A 21,212-nucleotide genomic window follows, 5' to 3' on the forward strand; every position below is an offset into this window, starting at 1 on the left:
TAAAAACATATTGACAGTCTGTGGCGTATCAAAGGTTTAAAAACATATTGACAGTCTGTGGCGTATCAAAGGTTTAAAAGCATATTGACAGTCTGTGGCATATCAAAGGTTTACAAGCATATTGACAGTCTGTGACGTATCAACGGTTTAAAAACATATTGACAGTCTGTGGCATATCAAAAGTGTAAAAAGCAGCTTCTGCAGATTCAGTAGGTCTTTTAGCCAAAACTACTGATTGCGACTACTCTTAAGCCTTTTAACGTTGAAAGCTTAACAAAGTATTCTGTTGAGAGTTAAGATGAGCTGCATGATCAAGTGACACAGTGATGTCACAGCGACGCAGTGATGTCACAGCGACGCAGTGATGTGACATTGACGCAGTGATGTCAGAGCGACGCAGTGATGTCACAGCGACACAGTGATGTCACAACGACGCAGTGATGTCACAGCGACGCTGTGATGTCACAGCGACGTTATTATGTCACAGCAACGCAGTGATGTCACAGCGACGCAGTGATGTCACAGTGACGCAGTGATGTCACAGCGACGCTGTGATGTCACAGCGACACAGCATGAAAGAATGTGAGCTATTCGCTGCGAGCATTTAATATGTTCTCAGAATTATACTCTAAATTATTCAATGTAAATACAAAGATCTGTCTACACCAATATTATGGGTTTAGAAAACAATGATAAACTCCGAAAACAGTCGTAAAATGCCATTCAGTGACTTCATCTTGAAATTTGGAAACAGGAGCATATTTAGGTTACTTTTACTACAGTCAGTTGGTGTGAGTTTGTTGATTATAGTCTCACTAGCAACTTAGACAATTTAATGTTTCTCCAATCTATCGTGGACACACAACTCCGCATCAGCGAGGTGATAGTCATAGCAGTGATTAGATTGTATTTCTCAGTTTGCTAGCCTTACAACTTGCTTATAAATGTTCTTCTTCTGTTCCCTTTTAAAATTTAGGTAGTCTAGATACTCAGCCAACTTCATCTTTGTTGAGTTTTGGCTCTGAGAATAACATCCGAGTGAGTACTCTCTTTGCTATAAGATCAACAAACCTTTTTTTAACTCTTTTCACATGATACAACCTCAAATTGTGCTGTCAGAGCAATATTCAGAGCATTACTCAGAGCAATATTCAGAGCAATATTTAGAGCAATACTCAGAGTAATATTCAGAGCAATATTCAGAGTAATATTCAAAGCAATACTCAGAGTAATATTCAAAGCAATATTCAGAGCAATATTCAGAGCAATATTCAGAGCAATATTCAGAGTAATATTCAGAGCAATATTCAGAGCAATATTCAGAGCAATATTCAGAGCAATATTCAGAGTAATATTCAGAGCAATATTCAGAGTAATATTCAGAGCAATACTCAGAGTAATATTCAGAGTAATATTCAGAGCAATACTCAGAGTAAGATTCAGAGCAATATTCAGAGCAATACTCAGAGCAATATTCAGAGCAATATTCAGAGCAATATTCAGAGCAATATTCAGAGCAATATTCAGAGCAATATTCAGAGTAATATTCAGAGCAATATTCAGAGCAATACTGCTTAGGAGCTTTTTAGGCCGAGTCATCCAGTAGCAACTGTGCAAATTTTTGAAACTTGTATCGTTTATATGTAAGACTCAAGCCACTGGTTTACATCAATAACAATAATAACCTCAAGTCATAGTTGCTACTGATAACTAGACACTAGAGTTAAGAGGTGGCGGGCGATGTTAGTCACCTGCCTACTAATTTTTTACAGGCTGTTCAGTAAGATTGGTATTATGTAGACACACGACTCTGTTCAGTAAGATTAGTATGACGGAGACACAACTCTGTTTAGAAAGATTGGTATGACGTAGACACGACTCTGTTTAGAAAGATTGGTATGACGTAGACAGGACTCTGTTCAGTAAGATTGGTATGACGTAGACACGACTCTGTTCAGTAAGATTAGTATGACGGAGACACGACTCTGTTCAGTAAGATTAGTATGACGTAGACGCGACTCTGTTCAGTAAGATTGGTATGACGTAGACACGACTCTGTTCAGTAAGATTAGTATGACGTAGACACGACTCTGTTCAGTAAGATTGGTATGACGTAGACACGACTCTGTTCAGTAAGATTAGTATGACGTAGACACGACTCTGTTCAGTAAGATTAGTATGACGGAGACACGACTCTGTTCAGAAAGATTGGTATGACGTAGACACGACTCTGTTCAGTAAGATTAGTATGACGTAGACACGACTCTGTTCAGTAAGATTGGTATGACGTAGACACGACTCTGTTCAGTAAGATTAGTATGACGTAGACACGACTCTGTTCAGTAAGATTGGTATGACGTAGACACGACTCTGTTCAGTAAGATTGGTATGACGTAGACACGACTCTGTTCAGTAAGATTAGTATGACGTAGACACGACTCTGTTCAGTAAGATTAGTATGACGGAGACACGACTCTGTTCAGAAAGATTGGTATGACGTAGACACGACTCTGTTCAGTAAGATTGGTATGACGTAGACATGACTCTGTTCAGTAAGATTAGTATGACGTAGACACGACTCTGTTCAGTAAGACTGGTATGACGTAGACACGACTCTGTTCAGTAAGATTGGTATGACGTAGACACGACTCTGTTCAGTAAGATTGGTATGACGTAGACACGACTCTGTTCAGTAAGATTGGTATGACGTAGACACGACTCTGTTCAGTAAGATTGGTATGACGTAGACACGACTCTGTTCAGTAAGATTGGTATGACGTAGACACGACTCTGTTCAGTAAGATTGGTATGACGTAGACACGACTCTGTTCAGTAAGATTAGTATGACGGAGACACGACTCTGTTCAGTAAGATTAGTATGACGTAGACAGGACTCTGTTCAGTAAGATTGGTATGACGTAGACACGACTCTGTTCAGTAAGATTAGTATGACGGAGACACGACTCTGTTCAGTAAGATTAGTATGACGTAGACAGGACTCTGTTCAGTAAGATTAGTATGACGTAGACACGACTCTGTTCAGTAAGATTAGTATGACGGAGACACGACTCTGTTCAGTAAGATTGGTATGACGGAGACACGACTCTGTTCAGTAAGATTAGTATGACGTAGACATGACTCTGTTTAGAAAGATTGGTATGACGTAGACACGACTCTGTTCAGTGAGATTGGTATGACGGAGACACGACTCTGTTCAGTAAGATTGGTATGACGTAGACACGACTCTGTTCAGTAAGATTAGTATGATGTAGACACGACTCTGTTCAGTAAGATTAGTATGACGTAGACACGACTCTGTTCAGTAAGATTAGTATGACGTAGACACGACTCTGTTCAGTAAGATTAGTATGACGGAGACACGACTCTGTTCAGTAAGATTGGTATGACGTAGACACGACTCTGTTCAGTAAGATTGGTATGACGTAGACATGACTCTGTTCAGTAAGATTAGTATGACGTAGACACGACTCTGTTCAGTAAGATTGGTATGACGTAGACACGACTCTGTTCAGTAAGATTGGTATGACGTAGACATGACTCTGTTCAGTAAGATTAGTATGACGTAGACATGACTCTGTTCAGTAAGATTAGTATGACGGAGACACGACTCTGTTCAGTAAGATTGGTATGACGTAGACACGACTCTGTTCAGTAAGATTGGTATGACGGAGACACGACTCTGTTCAGTAAGATTGGTATGACGTAGACACGACTCTGTTCAGTAAGATTGGTATGACGTAGACACGACTCTGTTCAGTAAGATTGGTATGACGTAGACAGGACTCTGTTCAGTAAGATTGGTATGACGGAGACACGACTCTGTTCAGTAAGATTGGTATGACGTAGACACGACTCTGTTCAGTAAGATTAGTATGACAGAGACACGACTCTGTTCAGTAAGATTGGTATGACGGAGACACGACTCTGTTCAGTAAGATTAGTATGACGTAGACACGACTCTGTTCAGTAAGATTGGTATGACGTAGACACGACTCTGTTCAGTAAGATTGGTATGACGGAGACACGACTCTGTTCAGTAAGATTAGTATGACGTAGACACGACTCTGTTCAGTAAGATTGGTATGACGTAGACATGACTCTGTTCAGTAAGATTAGTATGACGTAGACATGACTCTGTTCAGTAAGATTAGTATGACGGAGACACGACTCTGTTCAGTAAGATTGGTATGACGTAGACACGACTCTGTTTAGAAAGATTAGTATGACGGAGACACGACTCTGTTCAGTAAGATTGGTATGACGTAGACACGACTCTGTTCAGTAAGATTGGTATGACGGAGACACGACTCTGTTCAGTAAGATTGGTATGACGTAGACACGACTCTGTTCAGTAAGATTGGTATGACGTAGACACGACTCTGTTCAGTAAGATTAGTATGACGTAGACACGACTCTGTTCAGTAAGATTAGTATGATGTAGACACGACTCTGTTCAGTAAGATTAGTATGACGTAGACACAACTCTGTTCAGTAAGATTAGTATGACGTAGACACGACTCTGTTCAGTAAGATTGGTATGACGTAGACACGACTCTGTTCAGTAAGATTAGTATGACGTAGACACGACTCTGTTCAGTAAGATTGGTATGACGTAGACACGACTCTGTTCAGTAAGATTGGTATGACGTAGACACGACTCTGTTCAGTAAGATTGGTATGACGGAGACACGACTCTGTTCAGTAAGATTGGTATGACGTAGACACGACTCTGTTCAGTAAGATTGGTATGACGTAGACACGACTCTGTTCAGTAAGATTGGTATGACGTAGACACGACTCTGTTCAGTAAGATTAGTATGACGTAGACACGACTCTGTTCAGTAAGATTAGTATGACGTAGACACGACTCTGTTCAGTAAGATTAGTATGACGTAGACACGACTCTGTTCAGTAAGATTAGTATGACGTAGACACGACTCTGTTCAGTAAGATTGGTATGACGTAGACACGACTCTGTTCAGTAAGATTAGTATGACGTAGACACGACTCTGTTCAGTAAGATTGGTATGACGTAGACACGACTCTGTTCAGTAAGATTGGTATGACGTAGACACGACTCTGTTCAGTAAGATTGGTATGACGGAGACACGACTCTGTTCAGTAAGATTGGTATGACGTAGACACGACTCTGTTCAGTAAGATTGGTATGACGTAGACACGACTCTGTTCAGTAAGATTAGTATGACGTAGACACGACTCTGTTCAGTAAGATTAGTATGACGGAGACACGACTCTGTTCAGTAAGATTAGTATGACGGAGACACGACTCTGTTCAGTAAGATTGGTATGACGTAGACACGACTCTGTTCAGTAAGATTGGTATGACGTAGACACGACTCTGTTCAGTAAGATTGGTATGACAGAGACACGACTCTGTTTAGAAAGATTAGTATGACTTAGACACGACTCTGTTCAGTAAGATTGGTATGACAGAGACACATAACTCTGGTACAAATACTGAAAGTACAGCTAATAAAGGTTTTGCTATCATAGTACAGTATAGTATAGTATAGTGCCCTATAACGTCAGGGCTGAGCCACTGTATAACTAAACAATTAAGTCAAAGTCACTTTTAACTGGTCACTACTACTCAATACCCTTTTAACTGGTCACTACTACTCAATACCCACAATACCCACAACCACTCCATGCATTTAGTTTCATTAACATCCCACAGTTTGTACTTTCTGCATGTATGCTAACTTTGCAATGATGAAGTTGTCACATTTAACTCGCAGTGCTTGCGAGATATTGATGTGACACAAAGCATGAAATGAGCTACTATGTAGGTTTCTTTATGTACATATTCAATAAGCAACAATTATTATGGACAAGAAAAATATAACAAATCGCAGCAATCCCTTCTTGAAAATGTAATAGGAAAATTAGTGCAAGTTGACAGCTAAATTAAAAAAGATTAGAGTTAAACAAGTCTATCATTTGGACAGTCTTATGGCTAGTCTAAGTCTAGTGGCTAGTCTAAGTCTAGTGGCTAGTCTAAGTCTAGCGGCTAGTCTAAGTCTAGTGGCTAGTCTAAGTCTAGCGGCTAGTCTAAGTCTAGTGGCTAGTCTAAGTCTAGTGGCTAGTCTAAGTCTAGTGGCTAGTCTAAGTCTAGTGGCTCGTCTAAGTCTAGGTGCTAGTGTAAGTCTAGCGGCTAGTCTAAGTCTAGTGGCTAGTCTAAGTCTAGGTGGCTAGTCTAAAACTTATTAGAACAATGCAGCGCAATAGATGACAAGCTCTCATATCGTGCTACAACAATGAAATAGCATAAATATTCATAGCACTCACATAATTACAGATGCAGCTCCTCAGCAGCTACCACTGCCTTCGCCGCCGCAACTGCTGGTGCTGCCAGTGCTACTTGTAACAGACATTCCTCCGTAGGCATTCCAGGTAGAGCACGGTCTACATATTTACAACGTTATTGAAATAGACTTTTTGTAGTTGATTGTGTTGCTACGACAACAAGTAATTTGCTGTGGTACCCGTTGCAGTCACTCAGTGCAAACCTGCAGGAGGAACATCCACAGCCATCATGAGAGCTTTAAATGTGCTTAGACACTGGGTGGCAAAATTTCCCCAGGTATGCCCGCTGTATCGTTTATCCTTTCCCATGCATGCCTGCTGAATTTATAGCTTATTACCGGTTGTCTTATCATTTCTACACCTTTGTTATTTACTGCTAGTAAGGTTCTGTTGAAGTGTTGGACAAAAAGAAATGCTCAAATTCTTTCCTACAGAACTTTCGGCAAGATGCACATTTATCAACAAGTATGCGGAACTTTCTTGAAGAGCTAATTGTGAGCTCGAGTCTGATTGCAGCTGAACAAAAGCTGGCGTCCAACATTCTAAAAACTTTAAATAAGGTGAGAAACACTTGAATAGCACAGAAATATTTGAATAAGATACAAAGAAGGCTATAGCCACTACATAAGTGCTGGAATGAACAATTCTATGGCTGGTGTAGCCACTGCTGGCTTAACTTTTAACCTATATATATATATATATATATATATATATATATATATATATATATATATATATATATATATATATATATATATTTATATACATGTATATATATGTATATATACTATATGTAGTTAACACTGTAAAGTAAAGTGCTCAATAATCGAGTCAATTAGAGCTGTGTATGAAGTTTATTAAAAACTACAGGTTAAAATCATTACTACTATTAGTCTCATGCAATCGCGTTGAAATCTTCAGGTAGAATGACTAAAATGTATAATGTACAAGCTATAAAATTACTTTATAAAGCTGAGGGCTTAATACTATTGTCTGATATAAATATACTATACAGCAAAGATGTCATCAAATTATGTTATTGAGCTAATTAGGAGTTTTCTAGCGTGCTGGCATGTGGATATCAGCTCACTTCTAGTGTTAAGGCTGGCTAACTTCGGTTCGAATATGATGAAGTACTTTTCCCATAGACATAGCTGGCAAGATTTTGTTGATGTGTTGTATGACGCCGCTCTTTTGATGATCTTCAAGGTTACATTATAGTGAATGTTCTTGTTTTTTAAGTCCCATATGTATTTACTCAATTCTGTTTGTAGCCTTTTAGTAGGATATTTAAAGGATGTTTTGTGGTTGGCTAATCTTGTTTTAAAAGTTGTTTCAGTGAGGCCTACATATGTTTGTGTCTCTTGCGTATCGCGTTCTCCAGACTCTACGGTTGCCTGATATACTATGCAGTTTGAAAGGCATTCTCCATTTAGAGGGCAAATTTTTAGACTTTTGCAGTTCCATTTCCTGTCGATGTTGGGTGGTTGCATCTCCTGTCGATGTTGGGTGGTTGCATTTCCTGTCGATGTTGGGTGGTTGCATTTCCTGTCGATGTTGGATGGTTGTATTTCCTGTCGATGTTGGGTGGTTGCATTTCCTGTCGATGTTGGGTGTGTGCATTTCCTGTCGATGTTGGGTGGTTGCATTTCCTGTCGATGTTAGGTAGTTGCATTCCCTGTCGATGTTGGGTGGTTGCATTTCCTGTTGATGTTGGGTAGTTGCATTTCCTGTCGATGTTGGGTGGTTGCATTTAAATACAGTTAAAATGTGTTAAGCTGAGCGCAGAGCGGAACAAAATTAATGTTCTTTGGAAGATGAGAAGACTTAAACCGCCTATCCATCAGATACAGATTTATATAACAGGAGCTTGAAGAGCAAAGAGGATCTGAACACTTGAAGTTAATTCTTGATTTTGTTCCACATGAGTTGCCCTCCCATGGCACATTCGAAGAAATTGCTGCCATAGACATAGCGGAGCAACTAACATATCTGGATCACCATATATTTATGTCCGTCTCAAGCGAGTAAGTCTAAAATCTTTGTTATTTTGTGCTGTACTACCCAAATCATGCGTGTACAAGTCTTGAAAGGACACGGTGTGGCACTATGATAAACCATACTTCTGAGCTTAAGTCAGAAGTAACTTACAAACTTCATTAGCCCTGTGAATCGTGTGAACTAGTCAATCCTACACATTTAAAAACACAAACTTTATGCTCGCAGACACAGGATAGGACAACATGTATTTGGAAATATGTGTTCCAATACATGTTGGAAAACATATTTCCAACTTGTATTTATAACACATATATCTCTAAATAGGATTTAGGTTCTTGAGAGAGTGCTCACTCTGACTGTTAAATTTTCGCGTGTTGTTAGAGAACTTCTGGGGCAAGCGTGGATGAAAGCTGACAAAATAGCACGGGCTCCACATGTTATACAGGCAAGCCAGAGGTTCAATGAAGTGAGTAAGACAACTCCTCTAACATTCTTAAAGAGATAGACTGATACAACTTGAATAACTAGTTTTTCTTGTTTTAACGTTGTCTGTTTTTCATAGAGTTGCAAATCACCGGTATTAACATCTTGTTATGAACAATGATATCGATATATCTAGGCTCAAATTTCTGTACTTAAAAGGAGACAGTATTACTGTATTAGAATTTTTAAGGTATTTTACGATATCAGCCGGAATTATGCATGAGTCAGCCCGAGTTCCATGTCAAACAGCAGTTACTGCAATTGGGTAAATCATCACTATTGAACTTTAAAAAACAACCATCTTAGAAAATATAAAATATACTAACCATTAATATATTTTTTGATTAACAATTCAATAAAATTTACAAAGACTATATATCTAAGAAGTGAACAGCCAGAATATATTGCTAATTGTTCTGTATATAAAAAACAAAATCTTTTGCTATAGTAATGAATGCTTTTTCTTTTGTCCGAATTTTACACTAGACATACTTATATTCTGCTGGAAAGAATAACATAATAAGTCTTTGATTCTGTCAACAATCCTGGCTCACCAGGACCTGTTTATAAGGAGAAGTTGTGCATAAGTAGCGCAGACAAGATTCTCTATTCAACATCAACAAGTCTACTGGAATGCTAATTCAACCACCGAATTTAATTTATGTGATTAATTTATGTGATTTAATCCATTTAATTAATTTGTGAGCCTTTAGATTTTTTTTACTTGTATTTCTTTAAGGTTAGCCAGTTGGTTGTGACTGAAATAGTCAGCAAATCCAGTATCCTGGATCGAGTGAACTGCATCGAGAAGTGGGCTGCTATAGCTGATATTCTGCACTGTATGCATAACTACAATGGGACGCTGCAGATATGCGCCGCATTTGTCAACAGTTCTATATACAGACTTAGCAAGACTTGGGAAATGCTGACAAAGCAAACGAAACAGACAATTTCTAAGCTACAGATGTTGGTGTCATCAGATGGAAGGTTCAAGAATATGCGAGAAGCCCTGCACAAGTGAGTAACTGCTTCAGCTACTCTTGAAACATGTGTTCTTCTTGTGGCTATTTAGTGCATACAACCATTTATTCTGCCTTCTCACTAAACTTTAACTACTCTTTATTCATGTTTTTATCTCATACCATGTCAAACATCTTCCTGTTTTTATCTCATACCATGTCAAACATCTTCCTGTTTTTATCTCATACCATGGCAAACATCTTCCTGTTTTTATCTCATACCATGTCAAACATCTTCCTGTTTTTATCTCATACCATGTCAAACATCTTCCTGTTTTTATCTCATACCATGTCAAACATCTTCCTGTTTTTATCTCATACCATGTCAAACATCTTCCTGTTTTTATCTCATACCATGTCAAACATCTTTCTGTTTTTATCTCATACCATGTCAAACATCTTTCTGTTTTGACAGTCTACAAAGACTTAATCTATATTGTATCATTATATTGTATCATTATGTTGTATCATGATATTGTATCATTATATTGTATGATTATATTGTATCATTATATTGTATCATTGTGATTATAAACTGCATTGGAGTACAAGTGCCAAAATACTTTGACCAGCCAGTGCTTATACAAAAATTGAATCCATTACAATAAGGGTGCTAGATTTAATCTGAATAGTAGTCGGGCAGAGAGACTTTATCTGAATGGTAGTTGGGCAGAGAACATATTATAAAAACAAATATACAATATGTATACATTAGACATGTACTGTCTGATGTATACACAAATTAGTCAAATAACTGACGAATGTATGTCAGTAGTATTTAACCATAACATATAGACAGTCTATAAAAGTATAATCATATAGAGAAATCATGTTGAGAGAATCATCATTAAGACATAACTAGTATCCTGGCAGTGTGATGTCCCGTGAGACATCGTCACGTGTAGTAACTGACTGCACAAGTATGTCAGTCGATTGGCACAGATGGTGAAGTGTCGCTCTAGTAAGATGGTGAAGTGTCGCTCTAGTAAGATGGTGAAGTGTCGGTCTAGTAGTAAGGTGGTGAAGTGTCGGTCTAGTAGTAAGATGGTCAAGTGTCGCTCTAGTAAGATGGTCAAGTGTCAGTCTAGTAAGATGGTGAAGTGTCGGTCTAGTAGTAAGATGGTCAAGTGTCGCTCTAGTAAGATGGTGAAGTGTCGGTCTAGTAGTAAGATGGTCAAGTGTCGGTCTAGTAGTAAAATGGTCAAGTGTCGGTCTAGTAAGATGGTCAAGTGTCGCTCTAGTAAGATGGTGAAGTGTCGGTCTAGTAGTAAGATGGTCAAGTGTCGGTCTAGTAGTAAAATGGTCAAGTGTCGGTCTAGTAAGATGGTCAAGTGTCGCTCTAGTAAGATGGTGAAGTGTTGCTCTAGTAAGATGGTGAAGTGTCGGTCTAATAGTAAGATGGTCAAGTGTCAGTCTAGTAAGATGGTGAAGTATCGCTCTAGTAAGATGGTCAAGTGTCAGTCTAGTAGTAAGATGGTCAAGTGTCGGTCTAGTAAGCTGGAATTTGCCAGTTCAAATTCCATTGAAAGGAATATTTGTTTAACCTCTATGCGTAACTTCGGACAAACAGGGTTCACGGTAATGGGTTAAGACTACACCTGCGTTCCTCATCTCGAGACAATTATGATGTAGATGTGATAGCACCTGCGTTCCTCAACTTGATACAATTATGTTGTAGATGTGATAGCGTCTGTGTTCCTCAACTCGATACAATTATGTTGTAGATGTGATAGCGCCTGTGTTTCTCATCTCGAGACAATTGTGTTGTAGATGTGATAGCGCCTGTGTTCCTCAACATGATACAATTGTGTTGTAGATGTGATAGCGCCTGTGTTCCTCATCTCGAGACAATTGTGTTGTAGATGTGATAGCGCCTGTCTTCCTCATCTCGAGACAATTGTGTTGTAGATGTGATAGCGCCTGTGTTCCTCATCTCGAGACAATTGTGTTGTAGATGTGATAGCGCCTGTGTTCCTTATCTCGAGACAATTGTGTTGTAGATGTGATAGCACCTGCGTTCCTCAACTTGATACAATTATGTTGTAGATGCTATAGCGTCTGTGTTCCTCAACTCGATACAATTATGTTGTAGATGTGATAGCGCCTATGTTTCTCATCTCGAGACAATTGTGTTGTAGATGTGATAGCGCCTGTGTTCCTCAACATGATACAATTGTGTTGTAGATGTGATAGCGCCTGTGTTCCTCATCTCGAGACAATTGTGTTGTAGATGTGATAGCGCCTGTCTTCCTCATCTCGAGACAATTGTGTTGTAGATGTGATAGCGCCTGTGTTCCTCATCTCGAGACAATTGTGTTGTAGATGTGATAGCGCCTGTGTTCCTCATCTCGAGACAATTGTGTTGTAGGTGTGATAGCACCTGCGTTCCTCAACTTGATACAATTATGTTGTAGATGTGATAGCCTCTTTGTTCCTCAACTTGATACAATTATGTTGTAGATGTGATAGCGTCTGTGTTCCTCAACTTGATACAATTGTGTTGTAGATGTGATAGCGCCTGTGTTCCTCATCTCGAGACAATTGTGTTGTAGATGTGATAGCGCCTGTGTTCCTCATCTCGATACAATTGTGTTGTAGATGTGATAGCGCCTGTCTTCCTCATCTCGAGACAATTGTGTTGTAGATGTGATAGCGCCTGTGTTCCTCATCTCGAGACAATTATGTTGTAGATGCGATAGCGCCTGTGTTCCTTATCTTGGCATGTATCTCTCAGATCTGAACTTTATCGAAGAAAGCTCCCCAAACTTTGTTGAAGATGGATTGGTTAACTACTCAAAAATGAGAATGGTATGGACATACAATACCTCTAGCATCTGCTAAATACAGGCAATACCGTAAAATGCTCTAACAGATGCTTTTTGAGAAATTCATATCAAGAAAATTGTACAACTGAAGTGAAATGTTCTAGCACGCAATGCTACGCTACCAATATAACGCATGAGTATGCAAAAATTTATGATCAGCAAAATTATTCCAGCCTGTGTAATCTAGAACCTAGGCATAACAACCATTTTTCTAACCAGTTTCCTTTGACATGCTATTTTTAAGGCTGCTAAACCTCGCGAGAAAATTAACATTCAGCAAATTACAGATTTGTCTGATTCTAGATCTCCAACGTGATTCGAGAAGTTCAACAGTACCAACAGCAGGCCTATTCTATATCATATAGCGCTGCTGTCTGCAGCTATCTTCTAGACAGAAGCATGACATTATCTGATGAGCAGACATACCGCCTTTCTCTGAGCATAGAACCAAGGGCTGACAAGACTCGCCAGGTGTCTCGCAGCAAAACACTGATCGAGGAAGAGACTGGCTAGTTGGAGTAGCAATCATACGGTGTACATATGTGTATTTATTCATCTTGTATATGTAAAGCACCAAGGCAGATTTTTATATTCTAAATACACATCTATATGTGAAGATTTCCTAGAAGATTCTACAAATGTTATTTTCACATGAAATAATAAAAGTCATCATTGATAAAATTACATCGGAGTTCTTGAATATACAGAAAACTTGCTAAGTGAGCAAAGATCAATTTTTGTAGCGATAGGCGTCAGCCAGCCATTCGTATATAATCTTAGTTTCGAGTAATCTTGCTCCTCGAACATCATCAGGATCAGCATGATTACTAGCTCGCAGGTCAAGGTGATGAGCCCCATTAGGCATGATAATAGCAGTAATGTTCCGGTCATCATAGCTTCTCAAAACACCACCGCCATGCCATGGGTCTAGTAAACCGTTGCTGTAAATGTAAAAAGATTTGGTTGGCTTGCTCGGCAGTATCAATAATAGTTTTCATAGAGCATCTATTCATTTCCTAAACTTGACTCAACTACTATCACCAGTACCGTGGCAGTCCGGTGATAGAGCATCTATTCATTTCCTAAACTTGACTCAACTACTATCACCAGTACCGTGGCAGTCCGGTGATAGAGCATCTATTCATTTCCTAGCCTTGACTCAACTACTATCACCAGTACCGTGGCAGTCCGGTGATAGAGCATCTATTCATTTCCTAAACTTGACTCAACTACTATCACCAGTACCGTGGCAGTCCAGTGCGCCATGGGAGATCGCCAGGTGTAATAAGTAATTGCACAATTATTCCTAAAAATTGTAAGGTGGTTGAATAGTAAAGGGGAGTGGGGGGAATGGGGGAGAGGGAAAATGGGGGGAGGGAGAGAAGGGAAATGGGGGGAGATAGGGGGAGGGGAGATAGGAGGAGGGAGATGGGGGAGACAGAGGGGGAGACGGAGGGTGGGGAGATGGGGGCGGGGAGAGATGATGGGCGGGGGGGAGAGATGATGGGGAGGGGGGAGAGATGATGGGGAGGGGGGAGAGATGATGGGGGGGGGGGAAATGATGGGGGAGGGGAAATGATGGGGGAGGGGAGATGATGGGGGGGGGGAGAGGATGGTGGGGGAGAGGATGGTGGGGATAGATGATGGAGGGGGAAGATAATGGGGAAGGGAGATGATGGGGAGAGAAATGATGGGGGGGCGGAAATGATGGGGGGGCGGAGATGATGGGGGGGGGGAGATGATGGGGGGGGGAGATGATGGGGAGGGGGAGATGAGGGGGGGGGGAGATGAGGGGGGGGGAGATGAGGGGGGGGGGGGTAAATGATGGGGAGGGGGGAGAGGATGGGGGGAGGGGGGAGAGGATGGGGGGAGGGGGGAGAGGATGGGGTGGGGATGGGAGGGACAGGTGGAATTAGGTAGATAGAAATTACACATAAATAAAACTACACTAAATGCCTAGATGGGTAAATAGATAGACACGTTGGTATACTGCTAGATAGAAAAGATATAGATAGATACACTGGAACAGTGAAAGTGTATTCACAGTTAATGACTAACCTGAATATGATGTTAGAAGCGCCTGAGATGTCAACGCCGAGATAGTTAGTCATCACCCAGTAAGGCTGGGGCGAGACTCCGTATATCTTGGCACATTCTTTGACTGTAGTCTCAAGACTCCAAGATTGAGCTTCATAAAAGTCCTGAGTGTTATCGGCACACATCGGCATCACCATCTCTGTGCAGGCCTAAAATATGATAAATATGATTACTTGAACATGACCTGTCTTAGTTAAGACCTTAGGGACAGAGAAGGCATGCTGACCTTAGGGACAGAGAAGGCATGCTGACCTTAGGGACAGAGAAGACATGCTGACCTTAGGGACAGAGAAGGCATGCTGACCTTAGGGACAGAGAAGACATGCTGACTTTAGGGATAGAGAAGACATGTTGACCTTAGGGACAGAGAAGACATGCTGACCTTAGGGACAGAGAAGACATGCTGACCTTAGGGACAGAGAAGGCATGCTGACCTTAGGGACAGAGAAGACAGGCTGACTTTAGGGATAGAGAAGACATGCTGACCTTAGGGACAGAGAAGACATGCTGACCTTAGGGACAGAGAAGACATGCTGACCTTAGGGACAGAGAAGACATGCTGACCTTAGGGACAGAGAAGACATGCTGACCTTAGTGATAAAGAAGGCATGCTGACTTTAGTGATAAAGAAGACATACTAGCGACTTGGTTTAAACTCCAGTTTGGAATCTATTCAATGCAAAGGTCATGGGCAGAATTAGTACAAACACCACCGCAATAACTGGCAGCAAGTGACTTAATCATGAGAATTTTTGTGTTAGTAGTAATCAACTGCCTTCCCATAGCTCGACCTGGCAGCCTACCCTTACCGCAGTAGCAAATACAAGTTACCTGAAAATTCCACCCTTTGTCAGCACCAAGAGTGTCTGTCTCACCACTGGTGTTGTAGCAGGTGCCAACGAAGCTGTTGGAATAATTGAAGTAAGCCTGAGCAGCGAGTGCAAGCTGTTGCATGAGAACCTTGCTGTCATTCCAGTATGGCTGTTGGAGCTTGCTGCACACTGTCTACTCAATAAAATCAGCCAACTAATTCGAGTTACCAAATTGAGCTAATGCTCTATTTTCTCTTGATGCGCTTAATTGAAAAGTTATCCTTATAGCTAGGGATCTTTATAGCTAGGGATCTTTATAGCTAAGGATCCTTATAGCTAAGGATCCTTATAGCTAGGGATCCTTATAGCTAAGGATCCTTATAGCTAGGGATCCTTATAGCTAAGGATCCTTATAGCTAAGGATCCTTATAGCTAGGGATCCTTATAGCTAAGGATCCTTATAGCTAGGGATCCTTATAGCTAAGGATCCTTATAGCTATGGATCCTTATAGCTAAGGATCCTTATAGCTAGGGATCCTTATAGCTAAGGATCCTTATAGCTAGGGATCCTTATAGCTAAGGATCCTTATAGCTAGGGATCCTTATAGCTAAGGATCCTTATAGCTAGGAATCCTTCTAGCTAGGAATCATTATAGCTAAGGATCCTTATAGCTAGGGATCCTTATAGCTAAGGATCCTTATAGCTAAGGATCCTTATAGCTAGGAATCTCTATAGCTAGGGATCCTTATAGCTAAGGATCCTTATAGCTAGGAATCCTTATAGCTAAGGATCCTTATAGCTATGGATCCTTATAGCTAGGGATCCTTATAGCTAAGGATCCTTATAGCTAGGAATCCTTCTAGCTAAGGATCCTTCTAGCTAAGGATCCTTCTAGCTAGGAATCCTTCTAGCTAAGGATCCTTCTAGCTAAGGATCCTTCTAGCTAAGGATCCTTCTAGCTAAGGATCCTTATAGCTAAGGATCCTTATAGCTAAGGATCCTTATAGCTAAGGATCCTTATAGCTAGGAATCCTTTTAGCTAAGGATCCTTATAGCTAGGGATACTTATAGCTAGGGATCCTTATAGCTAGGGATCCTTATAGCTAAGGATCCTTATAGCTAGGGATCTTTATAGCTAGGGATCCTTCACAATGGAAACAGTTTAGATGTCATGAATTTGGTTGCCTCATAAACAAACAGTTATAAACTTTGTTCATCAGTCATATATGCTAAAACTAGTTCATAGTGAGGCTCTATGCTCTTAACGTTTAATTACAAATGTACTCTTGCATGGCAAATTGAGTAGATGTAGATACGACATTACCTCACCTTGACAGGCCATGCAGGTAAGTGCTGTAGAAAGTCAGCAGGATATGGGTACTCGACCATGGCAATATTGCTCCAAGCACCCGCAATCCATGACTTGAATGATGCTAAAGCCTCAGAGCTTGAAACGTCAGAGCAAAGGTTAAAAGTTTCTTTAAGGAAAGTTTGTGCACTGGCTGTAACAGTAGAGAGAACGCTTTCTTGTTCCAGTAATGCAGCTGAGAGTCACTGCTATGATTTTTGTTAATAATATCGTGAAATTGTTCATTAAATTTTCAGATAACAAGCAAATAAATAAAAAACAATGCCCAAAAAGAGGAATGGTTCAGCAATTTTAGACCGTCTCCACACTATACATGTATAGTCAAATATCATTATGTACTTGATAGCACAAAATGAACTAAGTGTATTAGTTTTTGAAGTAGCGCAATCTTCTACAGTGCTCTATTAGTTAAATCACTGTTTTATTTGCATTTTAAAGCATTAATCATGATCCTGCAGTCTCTTTATTTAGTATATTGGTCATTTACACTGTTGAGGGTTGTTGAAATAACATCATAACACCTAGACTAAGCTAAGCCATGACTCCTTGCTATAAATAGCTATCACAGTAGCATACAGCACTCCTTGCTGTAAATAGCAATCACAGGAGCATACAGACACTTCTTGTTATAAATAGCAATCACAGCAGCATACAGGCACTCCTTGCTATAAATAGCTATCACAGTAGCATACAGACACTCCTTGCTAGAAATAGCTATCACAGCAGCATACAGACACTCCTTGCTAGAAATAGCTATCACAGCAGCATACAGACACTCCTTGCTATAGATAGTTATCACAGTACCATACAAACACTCCTTGCTATAAATAGTTATCACAGTAGCATACAGACACTCCTTGCTAGAAATAGCTATCACAGCAGCATACAGACACTCCTTGCTATAGATAGTTATCACAGTACCATACAAACACTCCTTGCTATAAATAGTTATCACAGTAGCATACAGACACTCCTTGATATAAATAGTTATCACAGTAGCATACAGGCACTCCTTGCTATAAATGTATGACAATGAAATACATACACCCCATGTTGTACATGTCTGTCATAACTTGCCAAGACTGTCTGATGTTTTCAACACAGTTGTCTCCGTATCTCGCAAATGTTTTTGTGACTATTTTGTTATACGATTCACAAGGTGTGACTCCCTCAAACTGCAGGACTGGAGCAGAGGCAGCAAGAGCTCTAAATAACACATAGCAGAGCTAAAAAGATATTTGCAAACATAACTAACATATTCGCCTTCATAACTAAAAGGTAGGGTTTTAATTTGCGGTCTGATAAGTGGCTGCTTCAACTTACAGCATCCAAGAGAATTAAACAATTGATTGGATTGCAGGCCAGCCAACCTAACTGGATTTCTATCACTAAGTGATGCGTAAAAAAGTGACTCCTAGGTCATTACCAAGTGGGTAGCGTTTGACAAATCTCTGATAAGCAAGTTTATGATAACTCTCTGCCACCATAACCTACATTTAAATTCCGGGTTTGAAACTAACTCAAGGCCAGTCGATGTTGAAGCATAGAACAGTTTTAATTTTAGAAAATATCAGCAACATCCAGAAATATCTGTTGTACTATGTCAGAGCTCATCAAACACCAACTTCATATAAATAGATATATTAGCAGAGTTAGTTAAGAATGTACCACAGTCCCACTATAAGTAGATAGATATATTAGTAGAGTTAGTTGAGAGTCTAACAAAGTCCCACTATATGTTGCTAGATATATTAGTAGAGTTAGTGAAAAGTATATCAAAGTCCCACTATATGTTGAGAGATATATTAGTAGAGTTAGTTGAGAGTATATCAAAGTCCCACTATATGTTGATAGATATATTAGTAGAGTTAGTTGAGAGTATATCAAAGTCCCACTATAAGTAGATAGATATATTAGTAGAGTTAGTTGAGAGTATATCAAAGTCCCACTATATGTTGATAGATATATTAGTAGAGTTAGTTGAGAGTATATCAAAGTCCCACTATATGTTGATAGATATATTAGTAGAGTTAGTGAAAAGTATATCAAAGTCCCACTATATGTTGAGAGATATATTAGTAGAGTTAGTTGAGAGTATATCAAAGTCCCACTATATGTTGAGAGATATATTAGTAGAGTTAGTTGAGAGTATATCAAAGTCCCACTATATGTAGATAGATATATTAGTAGAGTTAGTTGAGAGTATATCAAAGTCCCACTATATGTTGATAGATATATTAGTAGAGTTAGTTGAGAGTATATCAAAGTCCCACTATATGTAGATAGATATATTAGTAGAGTTAGTTGAGAGTATATCAAAGTCCCACTATATGTAGATAGATATATTAGTAGAGTTAGTTGAGAGTATATCAAAGTCCCACTATAAGTTGATAGATATATTAGTAGAGTTAGTTGAGAGTATATCAAAGTCCCACTATATGTAGATAGATATATTAGTAGAGTTAGTTGAGAGTATATCAAAGTCCCACTATAAGTTGATAGATATATTAGTAGAGTTAGTAAGGAGTATATCAAAGTCCCACTATAAGTTGATAGATATATTAGTAGAGTTAGTAAGGAGTATATCAAAGTCCCACTATAAGTTGATAGATATATTAGTAGAGTTAGTTGAGAGTATATCAAAGTCCCACTATATGTAGATAGATATATTAGTAGAGTTAGTTGAGAGTCTAACAAAGTCCCACTATATGTTGATAGATATATTAGTAGAGTTAGTGAAAAGTATATCAAAGTCCCACTATATGTTGAGAGATATATTAGTAGAGTTAGTTGAGAGTATATCAAAGTCCCACTATATGTTGAGAGATATATTAGTAGAGTTAGTTGAGAGTATATCAAAGTCCCACTATATGTTGATAGATATATTAGTAGAGTTAGTTGAGAGTATATCAAAGTCCCACTATATGTTGAGAGATATATTAGTAGAGTTAGTTGAGAGTATATCAAAGTCCCACTATATGTAGATAGATATATTAGTAGAGTTAGTTGAGAGTATATCAAAGTCCCACTATATGTAGATAGATATATTAGTAGAGTTAGTTGAGAGTATATCAAAGTCCCACTATAAGTTGATAGATATATTAGTAGAGTTAGTTGAGAGTATATCAAAGTCCCACTATATGTAGATAGATATATTAGTAGAGTTAGTTGAGAGTATATCAAAGTCCCACTATAAGTTGATAGATATATTAGTAGAGTTAGTAAGGAGTATATCAAAGTCCCACTATAAGTTGATAGATATATTAGTAGAGTTAGTTGAGAGTATATCAAAGTCCCACTATATGTAGATAGATATATTAGTAGAGTTAGTTGAGAGTATATCAAAGTCCCACTATATGTTGATAGATATATTAGTAGAGTTAGTTGAGAGTATATCAAAGTCCCACTATATGTTGATAGATATATTAGTAGAGTTAGTTGAGAGTATATCAAAGTCCCACTATATGTTGATAGATATATTAGTAGAGTTAGTTGAGAGTATATCAAAGTCCCACTATATGTTGATAGATATATTAGTAGAGTTAGTTGAGAGTATATCAAAGTCCCACTATATGTAGATAGATATATTAGTAGAGTTAGTTAGGAGTATATTAAAGTCCCACTATATGTATATAGATATAGCACTGATAGAAGTTCAATAAGAAATATATAGTCTGAACTCACCCGATGATGATCTGAGGATATTTAGCCCTCATCCAAGCAGCAAGCATCCCTCCATACGAACCACCAAACGCGACAACAGGGCTGTTTTCAGCTCCACTCGTCGATTTTTTTAGCTGAGTAAGGAAAACTGCATAGTCAGCAAGGGCCTGCTCCGAGGTGAGATAACCAACATGGGCAGCGTCCTACAATTATAAGTACTAACACACCGGATGCTGTGTCAGAGCAAATGCTGTTTCTTAACAGCTATCAGGAAAGATTCCCTATTACCATATTCCCTATTGATATACTTCGGCATAGAACCACTCACAGCAAGGTAAAGTCTACCAGCTCAGAATGTTTTACCATAGTACTGACCTTGAAGGAGTCTTGGCCGTATGGCATTGACAGGCCATAATACCTGTGCTCAGCAAAAAGCACCATTGCCTTCATATCCTTAGATAACTCCCACATGAGGCCCTGTAATACGTAAATGCATTAGCTGTAGTTACCTATAAAGCGTACAGCGGTACGCCGTAAAGTTATATGGGTTCGCTGTGCAAAGGTTATATCGGTTCGCTGTGCAAAGGTTATATC

The 21,212-nt window shown here is 39.2% G+C and overlaps 2 protein-coding genes across 2 annotated transcripts in view; one reads left to right on the forward strand and one right to left on the reverse strand.

Annotated features, from left to right (window-relative positions):
* LOC137385680 (ras-specific guanine nucleotide-releasing factor 2-like) overlaps positions 1-13,360 on the forward strand; it is a 72,460-nt gene extending 59,100 nt beyond the window's left edge. Inside the window, exons 22-29 of the mRNA XM_068072204.1 lie at positions 6,341-6,435; positions 6,537-6,625; positions 6,783-6,908; positions 8,215-8,375; positions 8,731-8,815; positions 9,572-9,849; positions 12,542-12,659; positions 12,980-13,360. Of these exons, the coding sequence (XP_067928305.1) occupies positions 6,341-6,435; positions 6,537-6,625; positions 6,783-6,908; positions 8,215-8,375; positions 8,731-8,815; positions 9,572-9,849; positions 12,542-12,659; positions 12,980-13,189 (1,162 nt within the window). The 3' untranslated portion in view covers positions 13,190-13,360. The remainder of the gene's footprint in view (positions 1-6,340; positions 6,436-6,536; positions 6,626-6,782; positions 6,909-8,214; positions 8,376-8,730; positions 8,816-9,571; positions 9,850-12,541; positions 12,660-12,979) is intronic.
* Positions 13,209-21,212, reverse strand: part of LOC137385681 (lysosomal Pro-X carboxypeptidase-like) — a 32,822-nt gene continuing 24,818 nt past the window's right edge. The window contains exons 4-10 of the mRNA XM_068072206.1: positions 20,994-21,095; positions 20,640-20,821; positions 18,001-18,161; positions 16,916-17,088; positions 15,605-15,778; positions 14,735-14,922; positions 13,209-13,617 (exon numbers count right to left, since the gene is read on the reverse strand). Of these exons, the coding sequence (XP_067928307.1) occupies positions 13,407-13,617; positions 14,735-14,922; positions 15,605-15,778; positions 16,916-17,088; positions 18,001-18,161; positions 20,640-20,821; positions 20,994-21,095 (1,191 nt within the window). The 3' untranslated portion in view covers positions 13,209-13,406. The remainder of the gene's footprint in view (positions 13,618-14,734; positions 14,923-15,604; positions 15,779-16,915; positions 17,089-18,000; positions 18,162-20,639; positions 20,822-20,993; positions 21,096-21,212) is intronic.

The sequence above is a fragment of the Watersipora subatra genome, chromosome 1 (genome assembly GCF_963576615.1).
Source record: "Watersipora subatra chromosome 1, tzWatSuba1.1, whole genome shotgun sequence".
NCBI classification, from domain to species: Eukaryota; Metazoa; Bryozoa; class Gymnolaemata; order Cheilostomatida; family Watersiporidae; genus Watersipora; species Watersipora subatra.